The sequence below is a fragment of the Callorhinus ursinus genome, unplaced genomic scaffold (assembly GCF_003265705.2).
Source record: "Callorhinus ursinus isolate GAN/ISIS: 27379988/994484 unplaced genomic scaffold, GSC_fseal_2.0 scaffold65, whole genome shotgun sequence".
NCBI lineage: Eukaryota > Metazoa > Chordata > Mammalia > Carnivora > Otariidae > Callorhinus > Callorhinus ursinus.
The window spans coordinates 4,714,341-4,734,490 of NW_027397127.1; the positions used below are offsets into that span (position 1 = coordinate 4,714,341).

The 20,150-nt window shown below is 51.0% G+C and overlaps 1 protein-coding gene across 7 annotated transcripts in view; it reads right to left on the minus strand.

Moving 5' to 3' along the window:
* Positions 1 to 14,499: 14,499 nt before the first annotated feature.
* TMEM164 (transmembrane protein 164) overlaps positions 14,500 to 20,150 on the minus strand; it is a 161,754-nt gene continuing 156,103 nt past the window's right edge. For all 7 annotated transcript variants that reach the window (XM_025853657.2, XM_025853653.2, XM_073885778.1 and 4 more), the window contains 2 exons: positions 18,387 to 18,595; positions 14,500 to 15,878 (listed from right to left, as the gene is read on the minus strand). In XM_025853657.2, coding sequence (XP_025709442.1) covers positions 18,389 to 18,595 — 207 coding nt within the window. In that variant the 3' untranslated portion in view covers positions 14,500 to 15,878; positions 18,387 to 18,388. The remainder of the gene's footprint in view (positions 15,879 to 18,386; positions 18,596 to 20,150) is intronic.

Consider the following 20,150-nt stretch of genomic DNA (forward strand, 5'->3'; position numbering starts at 1 on the left):
ATGATTTGCCTGTGGCCTCCTTGTGCCTGGCCCTCTAGCCTGGCTTGGTGACTGAGTCCAGCCTTTATTGGACAGTCCGCCCTGGCCTCGGACCTGGGGCGAGCATCAGACGTGAAGTCCGGTGGTAGCATAGCCGGGCTTATGCAGCTCCAGATTCCTTCTGGACGGTGTGTTATCAACAGGTGTTTCCCTCTGGCGAGCTGGTGGGGGCAGTTAGCAGTGCTATCCCGGCGAGAGCATCTCAGGAGGTGGGAAGCCTTTCTTCTCTCCTGCCCTCAAGGCTTTGCCATGTTCTCGGCACGGGAGGGACGGAATCTGAAAACGCCCCAGATGTGGCTGCTCGGAGCAGGTACACACTCACACACACACTAGGCCTACCATACACTCAAGACGTGTCCCCAGTTACTTCTCCAGTTCCGGAGTGGCAGGAGATGAGCTCTACCCCCAGCCCGAGCTTGGGGAAACCATCTGTGTAGAAGGCAAGGCAGCTGGTGCTGCTGACCTCCCCGGGCCAGCTAAGGGCCTGCATCGAGAGAAGGCGAGCTCTTCGTGGGCCACCTCTCTCCCAGCTGTTGCCTTATCTCTTCCCCCGTGGAAAGGCCACCGGGGACATTGCTCGAATACCTCGGGCTCTTTCTAAATCATTTGCTGTCTCAGTGCTAAATCCTACGCCGTCCCATGCATATTTCAGGATTAATTGCTCGTGAATGCACACGGGCGGATTTTCTGTTGCATTGCCCCAAAGCCCCGCTGCCCGTGTGAATTTGGTGACACGTGCTGATGTCAATCACAGTGGCTAAAAACAGCCATCTCAGATCCCGGAGGACTACTGCAGTGTTGAATGGTGCTCCATTAAGGCGGCCATCTGCTCGAGGTTTATCCAGTTCCATCATTCATGGTTAATGGTACATGGGATTTTTTTTTTTTGTAATGATTTAGACAATATTAATAGGCTCAGGTAGAACGAAGTAATTGCACGAGCCCACAGCCTTCATTTTTTATCACATTAGTGGTTAACTCAATGGTCTGGACAGATTTCAACTTCAATAATCACACTCCACCTACCTAAATTCTTCGCAGAGCTTCAGCATTTCCTCCCTAGATGTCATGCCCCGCTAGGCACCTTGGAAATAGCTCCACTGCTTCGGAGGAGCGGCACGGCCGTTCCTCTCTGTTGATGGAAAACACCCTCATGCCCAAGGGGTCCCATCGGTAGAGCTGGGGGCAATCAGCCGTGGTGAAATCACACACGCATTCAGAGCTGCCGGTCGGGAGAGCTAGTGAATGGCCGCCCATTCAGAGAATGGCTTCTCCCCCTTCCTGCAGCTCTGACCACAGGAGCCAAGACACGTGTGGGTGTGGGCTCAGCCATCGCAGCTTCCCCCTGTTTGCCCAGGCTTCCGCCTGCAGGAGCAATAGCTTTATGCGGGGGGCGGGGGGATGCACACGGGGCGGGCCCTGTGGAGACGGCTTGGGCTCCTATGTTAAAAGGCCTCCCTTGATCCAATAGCTCGTAGGACAATCTCCTGATCAGACCCCAGGCCTGTGAAAAGAAATCCTTCAAGACGGGGAGGAAATTGCCTTAGATCCTAACGAAGCACTCTTCTGAAGCCAGACTACCTCGTCCTGAGAACTTGGTTACAAATGGATTTAAAAATGACCCTGAATAGATCATGTTCGTATTGCACCGACTATCTCAAATGGTTTCAGTGAACCGGCCCAGAGGCCTGGTAGAGGCCGTGTGCCTTATATAACTGAACACTGACCTGTGCTTGCAGATTTCCATCATGACAGATGATCACATTAGCCCGACAGAGGTTAGATATAGGGTGCGCTAAGTCTGGAGCGCGCAGCTGGGTGGTGGCTGCAAGACGTGCCTCTGTGCTCACCAACTGCCCTGGCGTCCTTGAGCGTGAGCTCCCATTCTGGAAGGACACAGCTGAGTCACAAGGGGCCAGCCATTTGCTTAGCCTTTGGTCTCCCTCCATGGTGGAAGACTCTCTTCGCTTTTTAATCAAAATCTCAGCTGACATCTCATTATGTTAAAGATACGAGATTAAAAGCGGTATTTTGTTGTTCCAAATTACAGATGCACACCGGTTCCTTAGAAAGCTAATGAGGACAACAAGGCTGTGTTGATGACTCTAAAAATTTATAATCGGGGCAACAGATGATGGAGGCGGAGCCTCGGCACCCCATTCATTTCTGTACTCTGTATGGCCTGCCCGACAGCAAGAAGGTTCTGATTTGCACAGAGAAGAGGGGATATCTTACTCCTATAGTTTTAGGACAGTGGGTATGTCCAGACCTAAACCATGAAATCCTGGTGCAGTCACCGCCTTCTGATCCAGGCCTGGCGAGGCCTACAAGAAGTTCAGGCAGGAAACGCATCGATCCTGAGGTTTGAACGGAAACAAGGCCACCCGACATCTCCCACTAAACCCACTGGTGGGTGTTCGACTGCAATTCTGGAGGTACAACATTAGGTATGCATTAGGGGTTTCTTTCAGGTTGTATTACAGTTTTTAAATACCATACGTTTATACACTTTTTTTTTTTTTTTTTTGAAGCGAATGTGTACGGAATCTTGGATCAGTTCCAACAGAACGCCAGGTCCCACGGGACAATCTGAAAACCACGGCTGGAGCCCCAACCTGCCCAGGTAATTTGAGGGCCTTTGGCAAGCTGTCATCTCATCTCTTTTTCCATTCTGGCCTTTTCCTCCCAAATGTCAGGCTCAACGTGATCCATCAATATTTCCTGTGTGCCTGTCCCCACAGAGGCATGGCCCCTTGCTTGGCTTGAGAATGATGATAGTGTTAATGTCATAAAAACAAACGAACAGCCAGTCCCCTCGGAGCTTAAGAGTTGTGGGGGGCATCCAAATTTGGTCTAGTTGGGGAAGGTCGTTCAGACCAGGGCCCAGGCAACATCGGGCTGGCTTTATAGGGCCCCCCTAACTTACTTCCACCTCAGAGGGGCACCCGAGCAGAGGTGTCCCTTCCCCTGTGGCCCTCCCCAGCTGTCCTGCTCCCTGGCGGCAGTGCGCTAGCTGGTTGAGAAAGAAAATGTGTGCTCATAGAAGAAGTAGGTCTACGTGCATGTGGAATGGCATTTGGTGGTGGAGAGTTGTTCTTCTCACTGCAAAGCTGCCTCTCAAAGGCTCCGGGCCCTTCCCATGACCGGGAGAGAGAGAAAACAGCATGGACTAGGCCGTTGGTGCTAAGAATCCTGGAGGCCCGAGGAGCCAAAGAAAAAAATCTATTCACAGAGCAGGAGAGGATGGTATGGATGACCCAGCCAGCGCGGAAAATCAGAGTCCCTCTCGGGGTGACTTTCCCCTGCTACGTAGGCCAGGAAGGCAGGAAGGCAGTATTCAGTTTGGATTATTGTAAAACAGGAAACACAACCGGTACACAAGAGAGCAGGTAAATCACATCTGAACCGACAGGAAGCTGCTTTAGGCTGGAGTCGTGGCCTAAACACCAGGCAGATTTGGAAACTAGGAGTTGCTCTAGTCACTTTTCATCGAACCAGCATTTCCGTCTCAGCGGTCTTCTGGAATGATCCAAGGTTAGGGTAGGTGTCAACCCATAGAGGTGGATCGGTGCGCATCAGCACAGGAGACGGGTTGAGCAAACAGCTGGATGGGGCAATCATGCCCCACTCCCACACATCCTGGCAGAGTAGGAAGGGCGTCTTGGGCCTGGAAAGAGCTGGAAACCCCCATCTTTTTGGAAGGGCAGTACTAGCGTGAGTAATGCACACATTTCCCTAAACTTTCTCCACTTCAGACATTCAGATGAGTTCCAGGAACTCTGCATTGGAGACCTTGCCACCCTGCTGGCATTGGCCTCGGCCACGGCCCCTTTCCCAGAACTGTGGTCAGGGACAGTGGTGGGTGGCCATAGTCACCCCTGTACATGAAGCCATGCCCCTTGGTGACCTGGTTTGGGTTTACCTTGCCCAGCAGACGTGGTCCGTGGTACACATGAATGATGGGGGTGGAAAGGGGGCATGGGGTTAATATGGCTGCTCAAGTAGTTTGGGATTGCTCCGGTGGGGTAGATGGGCCGAACTGGCTCCTTCTTCCCCCGTTTGGGTTCGTCCCACTGCAGAAGAATCTGTGGCCTTGGAGAAGGTCAAATCGAAATCGCTAATAGCCCAAGGCTGGGGAAGTGCAGACGACCCCCTTGGTTCTAAGGAAGGCTACAGAGTGAGTCCTGCAAACAGGACCCTTGAGAGGTAAAAAGAAACTGCCTTCTTTTCACCTCCTTTGTTTGACGTTGTCTTTTATTGAGGTGAAATTCACGTAACGTACAATGAACCACTTTAAAGCACACAATTCTGCAGTATTTAGTGGATTTACAACACCGTGCAACCACAAGCTCTCTGTAGTTTAAAACTTTTTCATCGATCCACCAAAACACCCCATCCCCATAAGAGGTCACTCCCCCTTCTCCCCTCACCCATCCCGTAAGTAACCTCTAATCTTCTTTTGGTCTCTCCCAGAATTTACATACCCTGGATATATATCATACACATGGGGACATACGAAATGTGACCTTCTGTCACTGGTTCCTTTAACTTAGCATAACGTGTTTGAGGTCGGTCTAAGCCATGGCTGACTGATATTTTATGGTTGAATGATATTTCATTGTATGGCTATATCACAAACTGGCTTAGCCATTCATCCACTGATGAACATTCGGGCTGTTTCAAACATTTGGCTCTTTTGAATAGCGCTGCCATAAGCATTTGTGTCAAAGTTTCTGTGTGCACATACATTTTCATTTCTCTTGGGTATATACTTAGGCATGGAGTTGCTGGCTCATACGGTCATTCTATGTTTACCTTTTTCAGGAACCATCAAACTTTTCCCACCAGTCGTGTATGCAGGTTCCAATTTCGCCACATCCTCACCAATACCCGTTAGTGTCTGTCTGATCCTGGTCACCCTCGTGGGTGCAAACTAACATCTCACAGTGATTTTGATTTGCATTTCGTTAATGACCATTGAGGTTGAAACACCTTTTCATGTGCTAATTGGCCCATTTGTAGATCGTCTTTGGAGAAATGTCTATTCAAATCCTTCACTCAGTTTTTAATTGGGTTGTCTTTTGTTGAGTTGTAATGGGATACATACATATGTATACTGGTATATATATATATGTGTGTGTTTGTGTGTGTGTGTATGTATATTGGATATTAAACCCTTATCAGAGAAATAATTTGAAAATAATTTGAAAATATTTTCTCCCACTCTGTAGTTGGTCTTTTTCACATTCTTTATAATGTCCTTTGATGAACAAAACTTCCTAGTTTTGACAAAATCCAATGTATCTATGTTTTTATTTTGTTGCTCATGTTTTTGGTGTCAAACCTAAGAATCAATTGCCAAGTGCTAGGTCATAAAGATTTACCCCTATGTTTTCTTCTCATCGTTTTAGCCCTTCTATTTAGGTTGTTGATCTATTTTGGGTTAATGTTCACATGTGGTTTGAGGCAGAGGCCCCAATTTCATTCTTTTGAACATGGTTATCCGGTTGTCCTGATACTGTTTGCTGAAAAAGCTGTTCTTTTCCCCATGGAATGGTCTGGTCACCCCTGTTGAAAATCAATTGATCATAGAGGTTTGGATTTATTTCTGGACTCTCAATTCTATTTCCTTGTTCTATATGTCTACCCTTATGCCAGTACCACGCTGTTTTGATCACTCTAGTTTTGTAGTAAGTCTTGAAATTGGGAGGTGTGAGTCCCCCCTGCCTTGTTTTTCTTTTTCACTATTGTTTGAGTTATTCAAGGATCCTTGAGATTTCTTATACATTTGAGGGTTGGCCTTTCCATTTCTGCAAAAAAAAAAAAAAAAAAGGCCATTGGACTTCTGATGGGGATTGCTTTGAACCTGTAGATTGCTTTCGGGACGGTTGCCATCTCAATATTAAGTCTTCCAATGCACGAGCACGAGATGCCCTCCCATTTAAGTCTTCATTTCTTTCAGAAATATTTTATAGCTTTCAGTTACAAGCCTTTTACCTCCTTGGTTAAATTTATTCCTAGGAATCTTATTCTTTTGGATGCTATTATAAATGGAATTGTTTCTCTCAACTTCCTTTTTAGATCGTTCATTATTGTCATATAGAAACACCACTGATTTTTGTGCATTGATCTTATATCCTGCAACTAAACTATCCTTGTCTTCCTCCCTCCCTCCCTCCCTTCCTTCCCTTTCTTTCCTTCCTTCCCTTCCTTTTCTTTCTTTCCCTTCCTTCCTTCCTTTCTTAATTATACACTAGTAGTGTGTGTGTGTGTGTGTGTGTGTGTGTGTGTGTGTGTGTGTGTTATGGGATTCTATAGAGAGAATCATTTCACCTGCAAATATAGTTTTACTTCTTCCTTTCCATTTTGGGTGTCTTTTGTTTCTTTCTCAGCCTAATTACTCTGGCTAGGACTTCCAATGTTGAATAGCAGAGGTGAAAGCAGGCATTATTGTCTTGCTTCTCATCTCGGGGGGATAACTTTCAGTCTTTCATTACTGGGTATGATGTTAGCTGTGGGTTTCTCATAAATGCCCTTTATCACGTTGAGGTACTTGCCTTCTAATCCTAGTTTGTTCGATGTTTTTGTCATGAAAGCATGCTGACTTTTGTCAAATGCCTTTTTTGCCTTTTGAAATGATCACTTCTCCTTTCTTCTCTTGATGTGGTGTACTACACTGGTTGATTTTTTTTTTTTTTTTTTAAGTCCCCCCCCTATCCGGGGTGGAGCCCAACGCAGGGCTTGAACTCACGATCCTGAGATCAAGACCTGAGCTGAGATCAAGAGTGAGACACCTAACCAGCTGAGCCACCCAGGAGCCCCATTGGTTGATTTTTCTTATTTTGAATGACCCCTTCATTTCTGGGATAAGTTCTACCTGGTCATGTGATATGATCCTCTTAGTGAGCTGTTGGATTTGGTTTGCTGATACTTTGCTGAGGACTTTGGTATCTATACTCATAATGGATACTGATCCATGGTTTTCTTTTCTTATGGTATCTTTGGCTATTGTATTGGGTCACTGCTGGCTTTATAGAATGTGTTAGGAAGTGTTCCTTTCTCTTCTATTTTTGGAAGAGTTTGAATAGGATTACTGCCAAATCTTTAAATGTTTGATAGAACTCACCAGTGAAGTCTGGGTTTTTCCTGGTTGGGAGGTTTTTGATTCTGATTCCATCTCTTTACTTATTATAGGTCTGTTGAGCTTTTCTATTTTTGGCGGGGGGCAACTTTGGTAATTCATGTGTTTCTGGGAACTTGTCTATTTCCTGAAGACTATCTAATTTTTTGGCATACAACTACTTATAGTGTTCTCGGATAATTCTTATAATTTTTGTAAGGTTGGTGGTAATATCCCTGCTTTCATTTACAATTTTTGGTTATTTGTGTCTTTTTCTTCTTAGTGTGGCTCAAGTTTTGTCAATTTTGTCAGTCTTTTTAAAGAACCAACTATTGGTTTCATTGACTTTATTTTTTTTTTTTCTATTCTCTTTTTCACTTAACTCTGCCCTAATCTTTATTATTTCCTTCTCTCTGTTGGCTTCAGCTTTAGTTTTTTCTTCTTTTTCTAGTTCCTCAAGGTATAAAGTTAGGGTGTTGATTTCAGAGCTTCCTTCTTAATGTAAGTATTTACAGCTATAAATTCAACTCTGAACAGTGCCCTTCACTGTATCCTGTGAGTTTTGGTATGTTGTGTTTTCATTCATCACAGAGCAGTTTCTAATTTCCCTGGTGACTTCTTTAATCCGTTGGTTAAGAGTGTCTTATTTAATTTCCACATATTTTCAGTTATTTTTTTTTTCAGTTTTCCTTCTGTTATTGATTTCTAGTTTCATTCCATTTGGTCAGAGAAGATACTTTGTGTGATTTCCATATCTTAAAATTTATTGAGAATTGCTTGTTGGCCTAACATATGGCCCATCCTGGAGGATGTTCCGTGTACACTTGGGAAGAATGTGTGCTCTCCTCTCGTTGGGTAGAGTATGCTGTGTATGTCTTTGACGTCTAGGTGGTTTATAGTGCTGTTCAAGTCCTCTATTCCTTATTGATCTATTGACTAAGTGTCCTATCCATTATATAAAGCAGGATCCAGAAGTTTCTATTCTTGTAGAACTGTCTATTTCTCCCTTCAATTCTGTCAATGTTTCCTTCATATCCCTTAAATTTCTGTTGTTTGGCGTGTATGTTTATAATTGTTTTATCTTCTTGATGAATTGATCCTTTTACCAACAAGAATGCTCTTCTTGGCCTCTTTGAACAACTTTTCCCTTAAAATTTATCTGGCCTGCTGTGATTTAGCCACCCCAGCTCTCTTTTGGCGACCACTGTTTCCACTGAGTATCTTTCTCATCCTTTCACGTTCAACCTATTTGTGTCTCTGGGTCTACACTGAGTATTTTGTAAGCAGCTCGTACTTAGAGCTTGTCTTTTTGTCATCCACTTTACCAATATCTTTCTTTTAAATAGCAAGTTAACCCATTTACGTTTAGTGATTACTGATAATGAAGGATTTTTTTTTTTTTTCTGCTAGTGTGCTACATGTCTTCTGTATGGCATATCTCTTTTCGTTCCTCACTTCCTCCAGTACTGCCTTCTTTTGTGTCTGATGGATTTTTTTCTTGTGAATCATTTTGATCCCCTCATCCTTTTCTGTATCTTTCATTTCTCTTCCTTGTGGTTACTGTGGGGATTATGGTTAACATCCTAAATTTTTAACAATCTAGCTTTCCTTTCCTTTCAAATAGACTGTAATTTTAGAGCAGTTTTAGGGTCACGGCAAAGTTGAGCAGTAATAGAGAGTTCCCATATACTCAGTGCCTGCCACCCTGCTCTCCGCACACAGCCTCCCTCCCACTATCAATTCCCCCCCACCAGAGTGGTACATTCGTTACAAGTGATGAACCTACACCGATAACGTCATTATCACCCAAAATCTAGCATTTACATTAGGGTTCACTCTTGATGCTGTACATTCTATGAGTCTGGACCAATGTTTAATGACATGTGTCTACCATTATAGTATTGTACAGAGCACTTTCACTGCCCTAAAAAGCCTCTGTGCTTCACCTATTTATCCCTCCCTACCCCAGCCCCCCAGCAACCACTGGTCTTGATCACCCCTTTTAAGTAATTAAAATAGCCAACCTTCACTGAGTGCTTCCTGTGTGATAAGGACCACGGTACACACTTGTCAACAGCCTTATAAAGCTCCCATCTTAGAGCATGAGAATCTAGTTTGAAGAAGTCATCAACTGTCTAAGGCCAGCCGGCTACAAAATGGCAGAGCTAGGATTCCGGCTCCAGAGACAGAGCTCTTCGGCATTCACGCTGACGTCCTGATGAGGATAAGGGTGGGGATGGCAATGGTGGCGGTGGCAGTGGTGGTAATGACAGCAGATGGCATCTAACATTGACGGAAGCAGTGCCGACGATGTGCCGGCCCCGTGCCAAGTGCCTTATCTATTCAATCCTCCCCCAGCTCTGTTGAGGTAGGCACTATTATTACTGCCATTTTACAGACGGGTAAACTGAGGCTCAGAGAGGTTAAATCACAATCTCCCTCAAATGCCCTCCTACTGAATCGAGGCTAGTGATTATCATCGAAGGCTTCAACTTGACGCTCCACCATCTCTCTCTAGGGCTGGAGATGGCAAAGACATGGGACAAGGTCCTTGGCTGAAAACTAGTTGGTTTGGGTTTTTGAAGTTTAAAATCCAGACACTTAGGCTTGACATTATCTGACTCCTTCTTTTACAAGGACACACGAGGTCTGACAGCCCTTCTCTCCCACAGGCAGGGCAGACTCTGCCCTTGGCTGTCTAGCCTTAGTTATTGTCTTTCTTGTCACAGGAGGAAGGCCCCGGGGCTTCTGGGTACACAACTAGGGCTCAGAAATAGCTTCCTAATCGGCCTCATCAGCTTTGAAGGAGGCCACTGCAGGAGGGGCCTAAGTAGGCCAACACTTTAACCCAGTTACATGAGGGCGGCTGTAATCCAGGCTGATCATGTCTTGCTAAGCTCTTGTTGGGGGGTGGGCGGGGTGGGGGTGGGGGGATGTCCAAAAACTGCTTCCTGTGCCCAAGTATCCCTGGATCTCCCTGCAGACTCTCCTTCCCCTTCTGGAAGAGCTTGGCCTAAAGGCCACAGAGGCCAAGCTTAATGAGAGTGGCTGCCAGGGCCGAGGGAAGGTCATTGGCCATTTCCCACTGCGGTCAATGTCCACGGCTTATGCTGCCCCAGGCCAAGGTACTGCTTTACCTTGAAAGGCCCACTGCCTAACTCTTCCCGCCTTGTGGGAGGAGGTGAGGAAATCATTGTCTTCCTCCATGGGGGCCAGACAGCTGCTCATGTCAACCCTGGGAGTCCAGGGCAAGGCTGGGCTCCTTCCTCCTACACCCCTCCTGGCTCATCTCTGACAATGACTGGCCCTGGGAATTCCCCACGGAAGCAGGCTGAGCTGTCTGGCCAAGCTGTGGTTGGGAAATAAAGAAACCAGAGCTGTTGGGGATGGCTGGGCCTGGCTTGTCTGGCTCCCTCCCCAACTCTTTCTGGCTTCCTCCTTCCCTCCTTCCGTCCCTCCCTCCCTCCCTGGTGGTTGGCATGGTGGGTTTCCTTATGCAGGTGCACCCCACCGCCTTCCCTTCATGGCCCACAAACCATCTGCCCCAAGAGGTCGCCCAGCAAAGTGAGCCCCGCTCTGGTCAGGAAGCAGGGAGCTTGCCCAGCCGGCGTGGATGCTGGCAGGAAAGAAAGAGAAGATGGAGGGTTGGAAAGAGACTATACACTGAAAGTGTAAGTTCTTCCAAAGGGGTTTTCTCTACTGGAGGGTGACTCTCATGGGGCCAGGAAGAGGAATCAAAGGCAACGATTCTGGCATCTCAGCTACTCTAAGGCCCCTCGGGTTGTGGGGTTGTGAGATGGACCCAATTTATGTGCCTCTGGAAAAGAAAACTAAGCTCTGATTGAACTATGTCATACCATTGACTGTAAGCTGAAGCCTAGGTTTAAAGATGTTAAAAAGCAAAAAAAAAAAAAAAAAAAAAAGGGGGGGGGAGAGGTCTTAGGGTCAATGAAATACAGAAACATTCTTTAAAACTGAGGCACCACCTCTGCTACACACCCCAGAGACCCCAACCGCACAGTTACATAAGTGTAGTCAAAACCCCAAGGAACCTCTGAGCTCTGAGAACAGGCAGAGTAACTGCACCGTCTGGAAATAGGGCCCCCCGACACCAAACAGGACTTTATAAAGCCATTTTTCTCCCTGGGTGTCTCAGAGCACCTTGGGGTTCAGAGAGGTATGATTCGGCCAAGGGTACCCGGGGCGTCCGAGGGGGCGGAGAACCGCTGAGAGCTAGTGCAATGCTTTTTCAACTATTTCAGGACGACCACGATCTAGGGCTTGAGTGAAGACAGGCCTAGTGAGCATGGAAATAAGCGACTTTTAAACATCTTTCCCGATGGAATTATTTACAGAACCTCAAGGTACAAAAGAGAACAAAATTGGGAGTTGTTCCGGGTGAAGCAAGGGGAAAAGGCCAGAACCTCACCCGCTCTGCCCCCACCCATCCCTCACCTCCCCCACCCCGGGGTGGCTTCTCCAGACTCTGGGAGGCTCTGAGGAACACTCCAAATCTGTGGAGTGACGGGGCTCCCACTGTCTTGGTAAGGTTCTTTTTGTTAAGCTGGATTTTGGTATTATTCTTCAGACTTTTTGGTAGGTCTCAAAAATCTCATTTGAAAAAGGCCCCGGTGTAGAGGGTCAGGGCAGAGAGATGACTCACAACCTGGAAGCTTCAAGTGAAAACAAAACAAAAGTTTGCTTTGAATCATGAGCTGGGGTGAGGCCTGGGCATTGAGATTTCGGTTAAAGCTTCCCAGGTGATTCTAATATGCAGGAAAATCTACAAGCTCCTGTCTTCGTGGTCTCTATCTCGTCCGCTGCGATGTTCTCGAAACCTAAGGGTGTGTTCTGGAGTGTGCAGGAAGGCCCCTCCATTCCCAGGGCGGGCAGGAGACCCAAGAGCCCAGGGCCTCCTTTTAAAAATTTACTAGTAAAGGGACTTGGGACTTCTGGAAAGCAGCGAAGGAACAGCTGAAGGGACAGGCAGAGCGGGCAGCACCCCTGCAAACCCCCTTGAACGCGAGGGGGTTGGGGAGAGGCAGGAGAGACCAGGGAGTGGAGGGGCAGCTGGGGAGGCATCGCTGGAAAGAACACCCATGCAGCTCAGGCCACTGGCCCCATCACCTGTCAGAGCTTGGTCAAGGAAGCGTCAGCCCTCCTTGCCCAAACCTGCCCCGTCGCGAGACTCCGGGGCTACCGGCTGGCCGAGATGGAGGAGCCGCCCTGAAGTCAGGACAATCGGCTGCAGAGGGCCAGATGGGCAATGTAGATGCTGGGCAAACGCTGACTGGGAGAGGGGTGGGGACGGGTGGTAACAGAGAGTCTTTGACTTTGGACGAGGCCGGCCTTGCCCATTGCCAAGGTTAGCAAACCACATATCCTTTGGAATAAGCCACGGCGTTTGTCAGACTGACATGTGTATCTCTGCCCCTCCACTGGCCTTGGCAAAGCAGGACAAGGGGAAAACTCACTGGGCGGGGGGCGGGGGGGATCATGGTGTAACCACCCCAAGGCGCTCCCTCCCCCTCAGAGGGGTAGCTGGCATATCCCGTGGGCTGGCGGGGCTCTGGCCGTGCCAACGCCAACTCCGTGTGCCCTGGGGAACGGAGGGGTGACCCTGGTGGGGACCAAACAGCTACCAAGGATACAGAAAAGAAGTTGGATGCCTTGGCCACCCTCCACTCAGAGGTCCAGGGAAGGCTGGGCACGGAGGACCCCAGGCCGGGGCAGGAGGCTCCTGGGCACACGGAGGCACACAGCTCCACACGGGAGAGCCCATGGCATGGGGGACAGCTGATGTGGCAGGGTTTCTCCCTCGGGTGGTGGTGGTGCCTCCCACCATGTTGCAGCGCTCCGGGATGAGCTGGCTGTTCACGGAGCACCTTTTATGGAACAGGTCCTGTGCCAGGGACAGGAGAATGAATGGGACCCCACTGTGCCCTCCAGGAGCTCAGTCTACAGACGGCCAGCCAGCCAGACCACGTTGCTTAGTAAGGGGCGGGGGGGGGGGGGGAAGGGCGCCCTGCGGGGGGCCCGGGGGGGGGGGGGGGTTGGCAGGAGCGAAGCCGAGAGGGTACCTAACTCGGACTGGGGCTCAGGGAAGCCTGGCCCAGGAGCTGACACTTGAGCTCAGTCCTTTGAACAAGAAAGGAGACTGGGGAGCTGAGAGACCCACGCAAAGAAAAAAGGCAAAGAAGGGGAAGACGGCCCAGCGGGGAAAAGTGGACCATGAGACGTTGGGAGCAAAGGGTCTCTCCCTGTGTGTGGTCCTGGGATGCGGAGGACCGTGGGGGTGAGGAGACGGAGCAGTGGATGTTTCCGGGGGGCCCAGGGAAGGCTGCTCTTGGATCTGCACTTATTGCCACCAGTAGGGGGCCAGGACTGGAGCCGAGACGGCGGGCAGGGGGCGGATGCACCGGCCCAGGGCAGAGAAGGCCATGGCCTCGGTCCCGGCCGTTCAGCCCTTTCTGAAGAGGGAGATGCGTAGAAAGACCATGTGACCCATCTTTCTGTCCTGGCCCCGGGGCCAGCTCTTGCCTGCCTTGCGTCCCTGCTCCCCTTTACTCCTGTGCCTTTCAGCTCTACTCTGGGGCTCCCCGGGGTCACCAGCTGGGTTTGGCTCCTCTGCTTCGCACATTCGTGGGGTTCCCCTTCCTCTCGCTTGCCTTCCACACCCCTGCCTGGCTCTGCTCGCCCTCCTCTCCGGGCTGGGGGCCCCCAGGCAGGGGTCTGCCGGATAATCGCGGCCCTCCCCGACGGGCAGCGGTGTCCCAGGAGAACACAAAGCACATGGGCTGTGGAGTCTAACACGACTGGCCTGGCGTCCCAGCGTCTCCTTTAGCTCAGAGCCTGCTCTCTCGGTGTCTGCCCACCCACGTCCACCGGGAACAGCGTTACCAGCCAGTTTGGCGTGCGGCTGTGGGGATCACAGGAGGGCATGTGTGTGGAGGGATTTAGCGCCATGCCGGGCACACGGATGTAGCTATCGTTCTACAGGTGGAGAACCGGGGGACATTGCTTGGCCCCAGCTAGCGGTTCTGTGGTCCCGAGATTGCAGGGCCCTGGCTCATTGATAGCCTGGCCCAGCGCACCTGGAGGGGGTACTCAGTGAAGCCAGCGGATGTCCCCAGAAGACAGCCCCCGCCAAGAGCAAAAGCCCTATGTCCCCAGCGGAAGCAGGCAGTGTGTACGGGAATTTCCGGCCATGGGGCTCCCAGGCCAGAGCTGCCCTTTGGTGGTCCGCCACGGGGTGGGGGGCGCGAATGGTCCTTTTGGCTACTTTTCAAAGCAGAGGGACTTCCAAGAGGATTCGGGGAAGGAAGGCCAAGACGCCTAGGTTCTCATAAATCTTTTAATAAGGGTAAATGAAGAAAACATTGTAACAGTTAAGTCCCGTGGTGAGGGGTCCTTTATCATTCGGGGATCTTCAACCACAGAAACACCTAAGACTAAAATTCTAGAATGCTAGGTACACAAATTAATGACCATTTATTTCCAAAGGTGACTGCAGAAACCATTTTGGTACAATCAAAAGGTTTTTACAAAACAGAGAAAACGCATTACAAAATGCCCCGGGAGGTGAGCAAACCGGTTTGGGGGGGTGGTGGGCGGCAGCGAGCACACCAGCTTGGCAAAAATATAGGGGGCTTACGAAGACTGGTTCTAAAGGGGGCCCCTGGGTGCGGAGTGCCAGGGAGGGGTCTGCCTAGTACACAGCAAATCCACCTGGGGATGGGGAAGGGGGGGGGGCGGGCCAGAGGCATTTGCCAATTCCCTGGCAAAAATAAGACCATCTTATTCTCTCTACCACAGTAACATCGATATAAATGAAGAATTCTTTATAGTACAAAACTCACACTGAAAGAAAGCAAGTTTCCAAAAACAACAGCTTTGCTTGAGACGACTTTTGCTTTGTTTTGTTCCGTGCCACGAGGAGCAAACCAGTGTACAAAAAAAAAAGTAACAGCGGCAACAACAAGCCATCAGGTTTTCCTGAGCACGGACTGGCTCACTCTATATACAGAAGAAGAAGGTTCTCCTCCACCTCCCCTTCAGTCTCCCAAAGAGGACAGAGGACTCCGGATCAACGGCTACAATTCCAGGGAGGGGGAGGAATGGCTTTCTGGTACCCCCCCCGCCCCCGAGGTGCCCAACTCCGCCGGGGGGGGGGGGGCCCACCAGGCCCCAACACCAGTGCATGGAGACAGATGGACAATTTGCTGTTGGTGGGGAGCTGTGCCCACTCCACAAAACACTGAATTAGCAAGGAGCACAGAGAGGAGAGCCCTAACAGAGGCTAGGCTGGAGGTGGCAGATGGCAAAGTAAGCGGACTGTCCCACTAAACCCAACCGCCCTCTGCACGGACAGACGAACGTGTCCCTGGGCCTCCGGGAAGAAGATGGGGGCCGGACCATCTTTGGTTGTACAGAACCCAATACTGGGAAGAGGGATGGGGCCGGAAGCAGGCATGATCACCTCGGCTATTCTGAACTGCTGCCGCAAGCTGGCCAGCAAAGCAGACCCTTCGCGTTGGCCCAGATCCTTGGCAGAGGCTACCCAAGGGGCTGGAGAAGCACTCATTTCCCTTCCTGGGGCTGTTTGAAAAGAAACTGTCCTCTTCTCTGAACGCTCTCAGACACACACACGGTGAGCTCCCATGTCCTGCCAAATGGCATCTGGAACGTTGGCCAAGGTGGCTGCGGAACCTCCTTGGTCCTGCCAGGAAAGCCCAAGGTAAGAGGTGCAGACCATGTCAGGTGCTTGCCGCACCCCCATACCTCGAACACAAGCTGCGGGTCCCCATGCGGCCTATGGACTGGGCTCACTCTCTCTTCCCTCCACCTGTACGTTTCTGAGCGCCCCCTGGCCCTACGGCTCACCTCCACCTCCCTCTTCCCCTGACAGGTGGAGCTGCCTCTGGCCTGGCCGGGCACGTGGCTTTCCCTTTCTTCTTTCCTTCCAAGCAGCAGTGAGGATCAGCCAGAATGGGGCACTGAGCTATATAACCAGGGCAAAGGCGAGCTTCTAGAAGCATGCGGCTGCCGGAAAGCCCGGGCTGACTGGCCACCTGTGCCGTGCCACAGAGACAGGGAGGAAGGGCGAGTCTGCAGAGTCACTGCACCACCCCAGCGCTGAGCATCTGCCCCACCCAGGCTGCTCCCCGCCCCCCCCCCCAGAGCCACACACCATCTGCCTATGGAGACTCCGTGTCCTGGAAGGGGACAGGACATGCCTCCAGGGGCTCCTCCTGTGACTTCCTTCCAACCTCTCTTTTGGTAAAGGACCAAGGGGCACTGAGGCCTTGGGCATTTTCTTATCGGCCATCCCTATGGCGGGCAGGGTGGATCCAGTTGCTCAAGAGGGGCCCTTCTGGAGGACACCCCGACGGTAAGAGGCACTGAGACAAACTTGGCCAAGCCCTCGGGGGTTAGGGGGGGCGCTGAAAATGAAGGGTATGGGTCACGAGGAGCTCAAGGGGAGTCAGAGTACTCTGACTCTTCTCCGTCGGGCTCCCCCACCACGTCCTGGGAACTGACAATCTCCGCGCCAGCAGGCCTCTGCAGAGGGGCGGTCCCTCCCGCGGCTGCTTCCTGGGCCTCACCTTGCTCCAGGAGACTCTCCTGCATCCTGCTGCTTTCTGCAGGTCTGACCACTGAGTCACTGAAGCTCAGTCTAGGTCTACTATAATACAGGGGTGGGGTGGGGCCATCAGAGGAAGTCACTGAACCACCTTTTCTGTTCTTAGGCAAACTTGTTCTTAGTTAGAGTCCACAAGGACTCAGCAAGGGCCCTGCCACTGGTTCCCTCCTTGAAGTCCCTGCGTGACTGAGCTCAAGTCTTTGGACAAAAAGGTCTTCCTCTTGAAGCGCTTAAACCTGCACTCACAGGGACCTGATTTCTTGGCACCTCCTTTGCAACCCAGACATGGGCTTTGGGGGTGGGCTTGGTGGAGGGTGGAGGAGGGCGTGATGCCCCCATGCGAAACAATTCGGCATGGAATCTGGCTGTGGTGATGACACGTGGCCCCCTAGGGTAACAACACCAGCGGGATCTGTATCTTCTTCCCCCAACCCAGGATGCTGACATAGCCTGTGAAAGCACAGAACGGATGGATAGGAGCTCCTGCAGAGACAGGCCCCTGACACAAGGATTCTCCGAATTCAAACATCCAAAAACAGGGGAGCAAATGAATTAAAAAAAAAAAAAGCAAAAAAGCCAACCCCAGCTCATCCTTCCCTGAAGCTGCCTTTTACAGAGAGAGAGAGAGAGAGAGAGAAACATTGAGGGGCACTCAAGATTAAAATGGCATCTCCTATCAAACATTCAACTAAAATGGAGCATATGATTCAAATCACAGTTTTCTCAAGTTACCGCTTCTGTTGATGAATTTCTAACACTCCTGATCAGGATCTGGGTCACTTCTTGGCTCTCTTGGGCAGAATTTACCCAAGGCCCTGCCTAGTAAAGAGCGGTGGCTATTTTCCACTTGTTCACTTTGGATCTGCCACCGCAACAGCTCTCCATCCCCCTCACCGGAATCTTGCCCCGGGGCCAGGGAGCGCCCCCACCTCCCGCCGCAGGCAGCATTTTGGAGGGAGTGGCTGGTTGGCTGCTTGCTTTGAGTCATGGGACACCAGTGGGAAGACTCTGGCAGGTTCTATTTTGGCCAGGAGCTGGGAAATCCCTTGGCTCTTGGCTTGCCGCTGGTATAGAAACAAGGCCTCGGTCCCATTATGGTGGGGGCTGTGCTGGAGACAAAAGGGGGACCCCAGCGTAAGCCTGGAGGTCCCTGGCAGTGGAGAAATGACACTCAACCCAACCTCATCACTTCAGTGCCAAGAGAACTGCCACTTGTTGCTTCCCGTCCTCTCAACCAGCTGTCCTTAAAGCACCAACAAGCAGAGTGAAAACCACTGACTACCGTCGCCCATGTAAGGCCACTAGGGGCAGGGAGGAAGAGCCAAAGGGGAGGAGGAAGAATCCAGCCCTCGGCACGGTACCCCCCACCCCCCCCAGGCTCCAGGAGATATCCTGGGGGGGGAGGGCTGGGGAAGGAAGCGTGGTGGAAGAAAGGGACAGAGAAGAGAAGAAAAAAGAAATACACCAAACATCCTACTGCCCTCTCCCCATGATTTCATCAAGAACTGGGTGTTCTCCAAGTCAAGTCAGGACTTGCTTCCTCGGGGAGGGAAAAAAAAAAAAAAAAAAAAAAAAGACAAGCACCTTCAGTCTATTTTCTTGGCTGGAAGCCGGAGCAAATCCAGCAGATATTTACACAAGGGCCCAGCCATGTATGAGAACAGGATGACCAGCTTCCCGTGGGTCATGGTCATGAGAGTCTGGTGTCCCGAGGCCCAGATGCGATACCAGGGGCCGTAGAATGGGTCTGAGATGGCCGGACACAGCATGTTGTTCAAATTCACTTCGGTGACCTGCAGGGACAAGGGAGGTAGAGTGAGCGTTCACCATCCTGAGGCTTTCTCTGGCTTCTGCCAGTTCAGCCATCTCTACCTAGTGGGGGACTAGACAAGGAGGGATTGACCAATCCCCACCTGTTCATGATGGGATTTCTCTGCCCTAGGGTTTTGGGGAGTGGGTCAAGACTAGAGCCCTGGGCAAGTGACTGGGGAGGCCATCCGTTGGAAAAGCTGTCTGGTGTTGCTCAGTCTTGCCTTCCGGTTGGGTCCAGAGCCTGCCGTCATTCCTAAGCATCTACCATGTGCCTAGTCCCCGGAGAGGCGTCAGGGGATGACAGAACAGTCAACAACATGGTCCCTGCCTCCACGTATACCTGGCAACCAACCGAGTTGGTTGGGAAACCACATCTGACCTCAAACCAGACGATGCTCACCAGGTCTCCCCCGCCATGAGATCGGAGGAGGGTACAGAATGACCACCGAGTCCTCACAGAAGATTTCACGAAGTAAGTGGCACCCTGAATGGACTCATGAAGGATGGATGGAGGTCATGGCGAGGAATGGAGTGAGTGGGGCCTTCCTTGTAGGAGGCGCGGCCTGGCCCAGGCCTGCAGGTGGGACTGAGCATGGTATGTATGGTGACATGAGGACACGGACCCCTCCGGAATCAAGCAGTCCCAGTGGAGAGCGCTCAGAGTAAGGTGTGAAAGTCATCCTCGAGTGCGGGAGCATTCACACCACTGGCAAAGAGCTAAAACTGTCCCCTAGGCAAACCAGAGCAGAGCAGTACGCCAAGGTGGGGAAGAGAGAGGGACTGCTCCTCCCGAGCCACTGGTGACCTCAGTCATGTGCCTTAGTCCGGCCAGGCCCCATGAGGCTCCACGCGGCCGAAGCTACATTCATGCTGCTCGCACACAAAACCAGACCTGCCGCTCCTGCCCTGAGGACGGCCGCAGCACCTGTCTTCCAAAGCCCTTCCAGCCCATCCACGTTAGAGACAAGTCCTCACCACCTCTCGGGGAGGCTGGGGGTTTGGTTCCATGTCACAGAGGGGTGGACAGCTCTCTGCCCTCGACGGTGAGGTGACTCAGCCAGAACAGTGGCAGAGCCAGGCCTTGACCTTGCGTCTCCTGACCCCCCCCCACCCCCCGCAGCCCTGAGTTCTTCCTCCTTTGCTTTGCCACCGATATAGACACCCATGCGCTCAGCAATGTTGGGCGCTGGATAACTCAACTACGGAGTCCAGCCATCATCCATGCTCCGGGCGGGTCTGAACACCGCAGAATGCCACGGGAGTCCCCCCCGACACGGCACCTCCACTGGCCACACAGCTCAGGGCCTGAGAGTTGGCCCAGAATGGACCCAAGGTCGGAAGCCTCCTCTCCAGGCCCAGGCCAGGGTCAAGGTCCTGCCTTCCCCCCCACAGGGTTTTCGACCTGGGTGGTCATGAGCGAAGGGCATCCTTGCCTCCCCGGGAATGAAAGAAACGGTCAACACTGAAGGCTTCCGAAAACCCTTTGGAGAGGCCCAGACCATGGAGCATAAATCAGCAAACCCAGACACAACAATC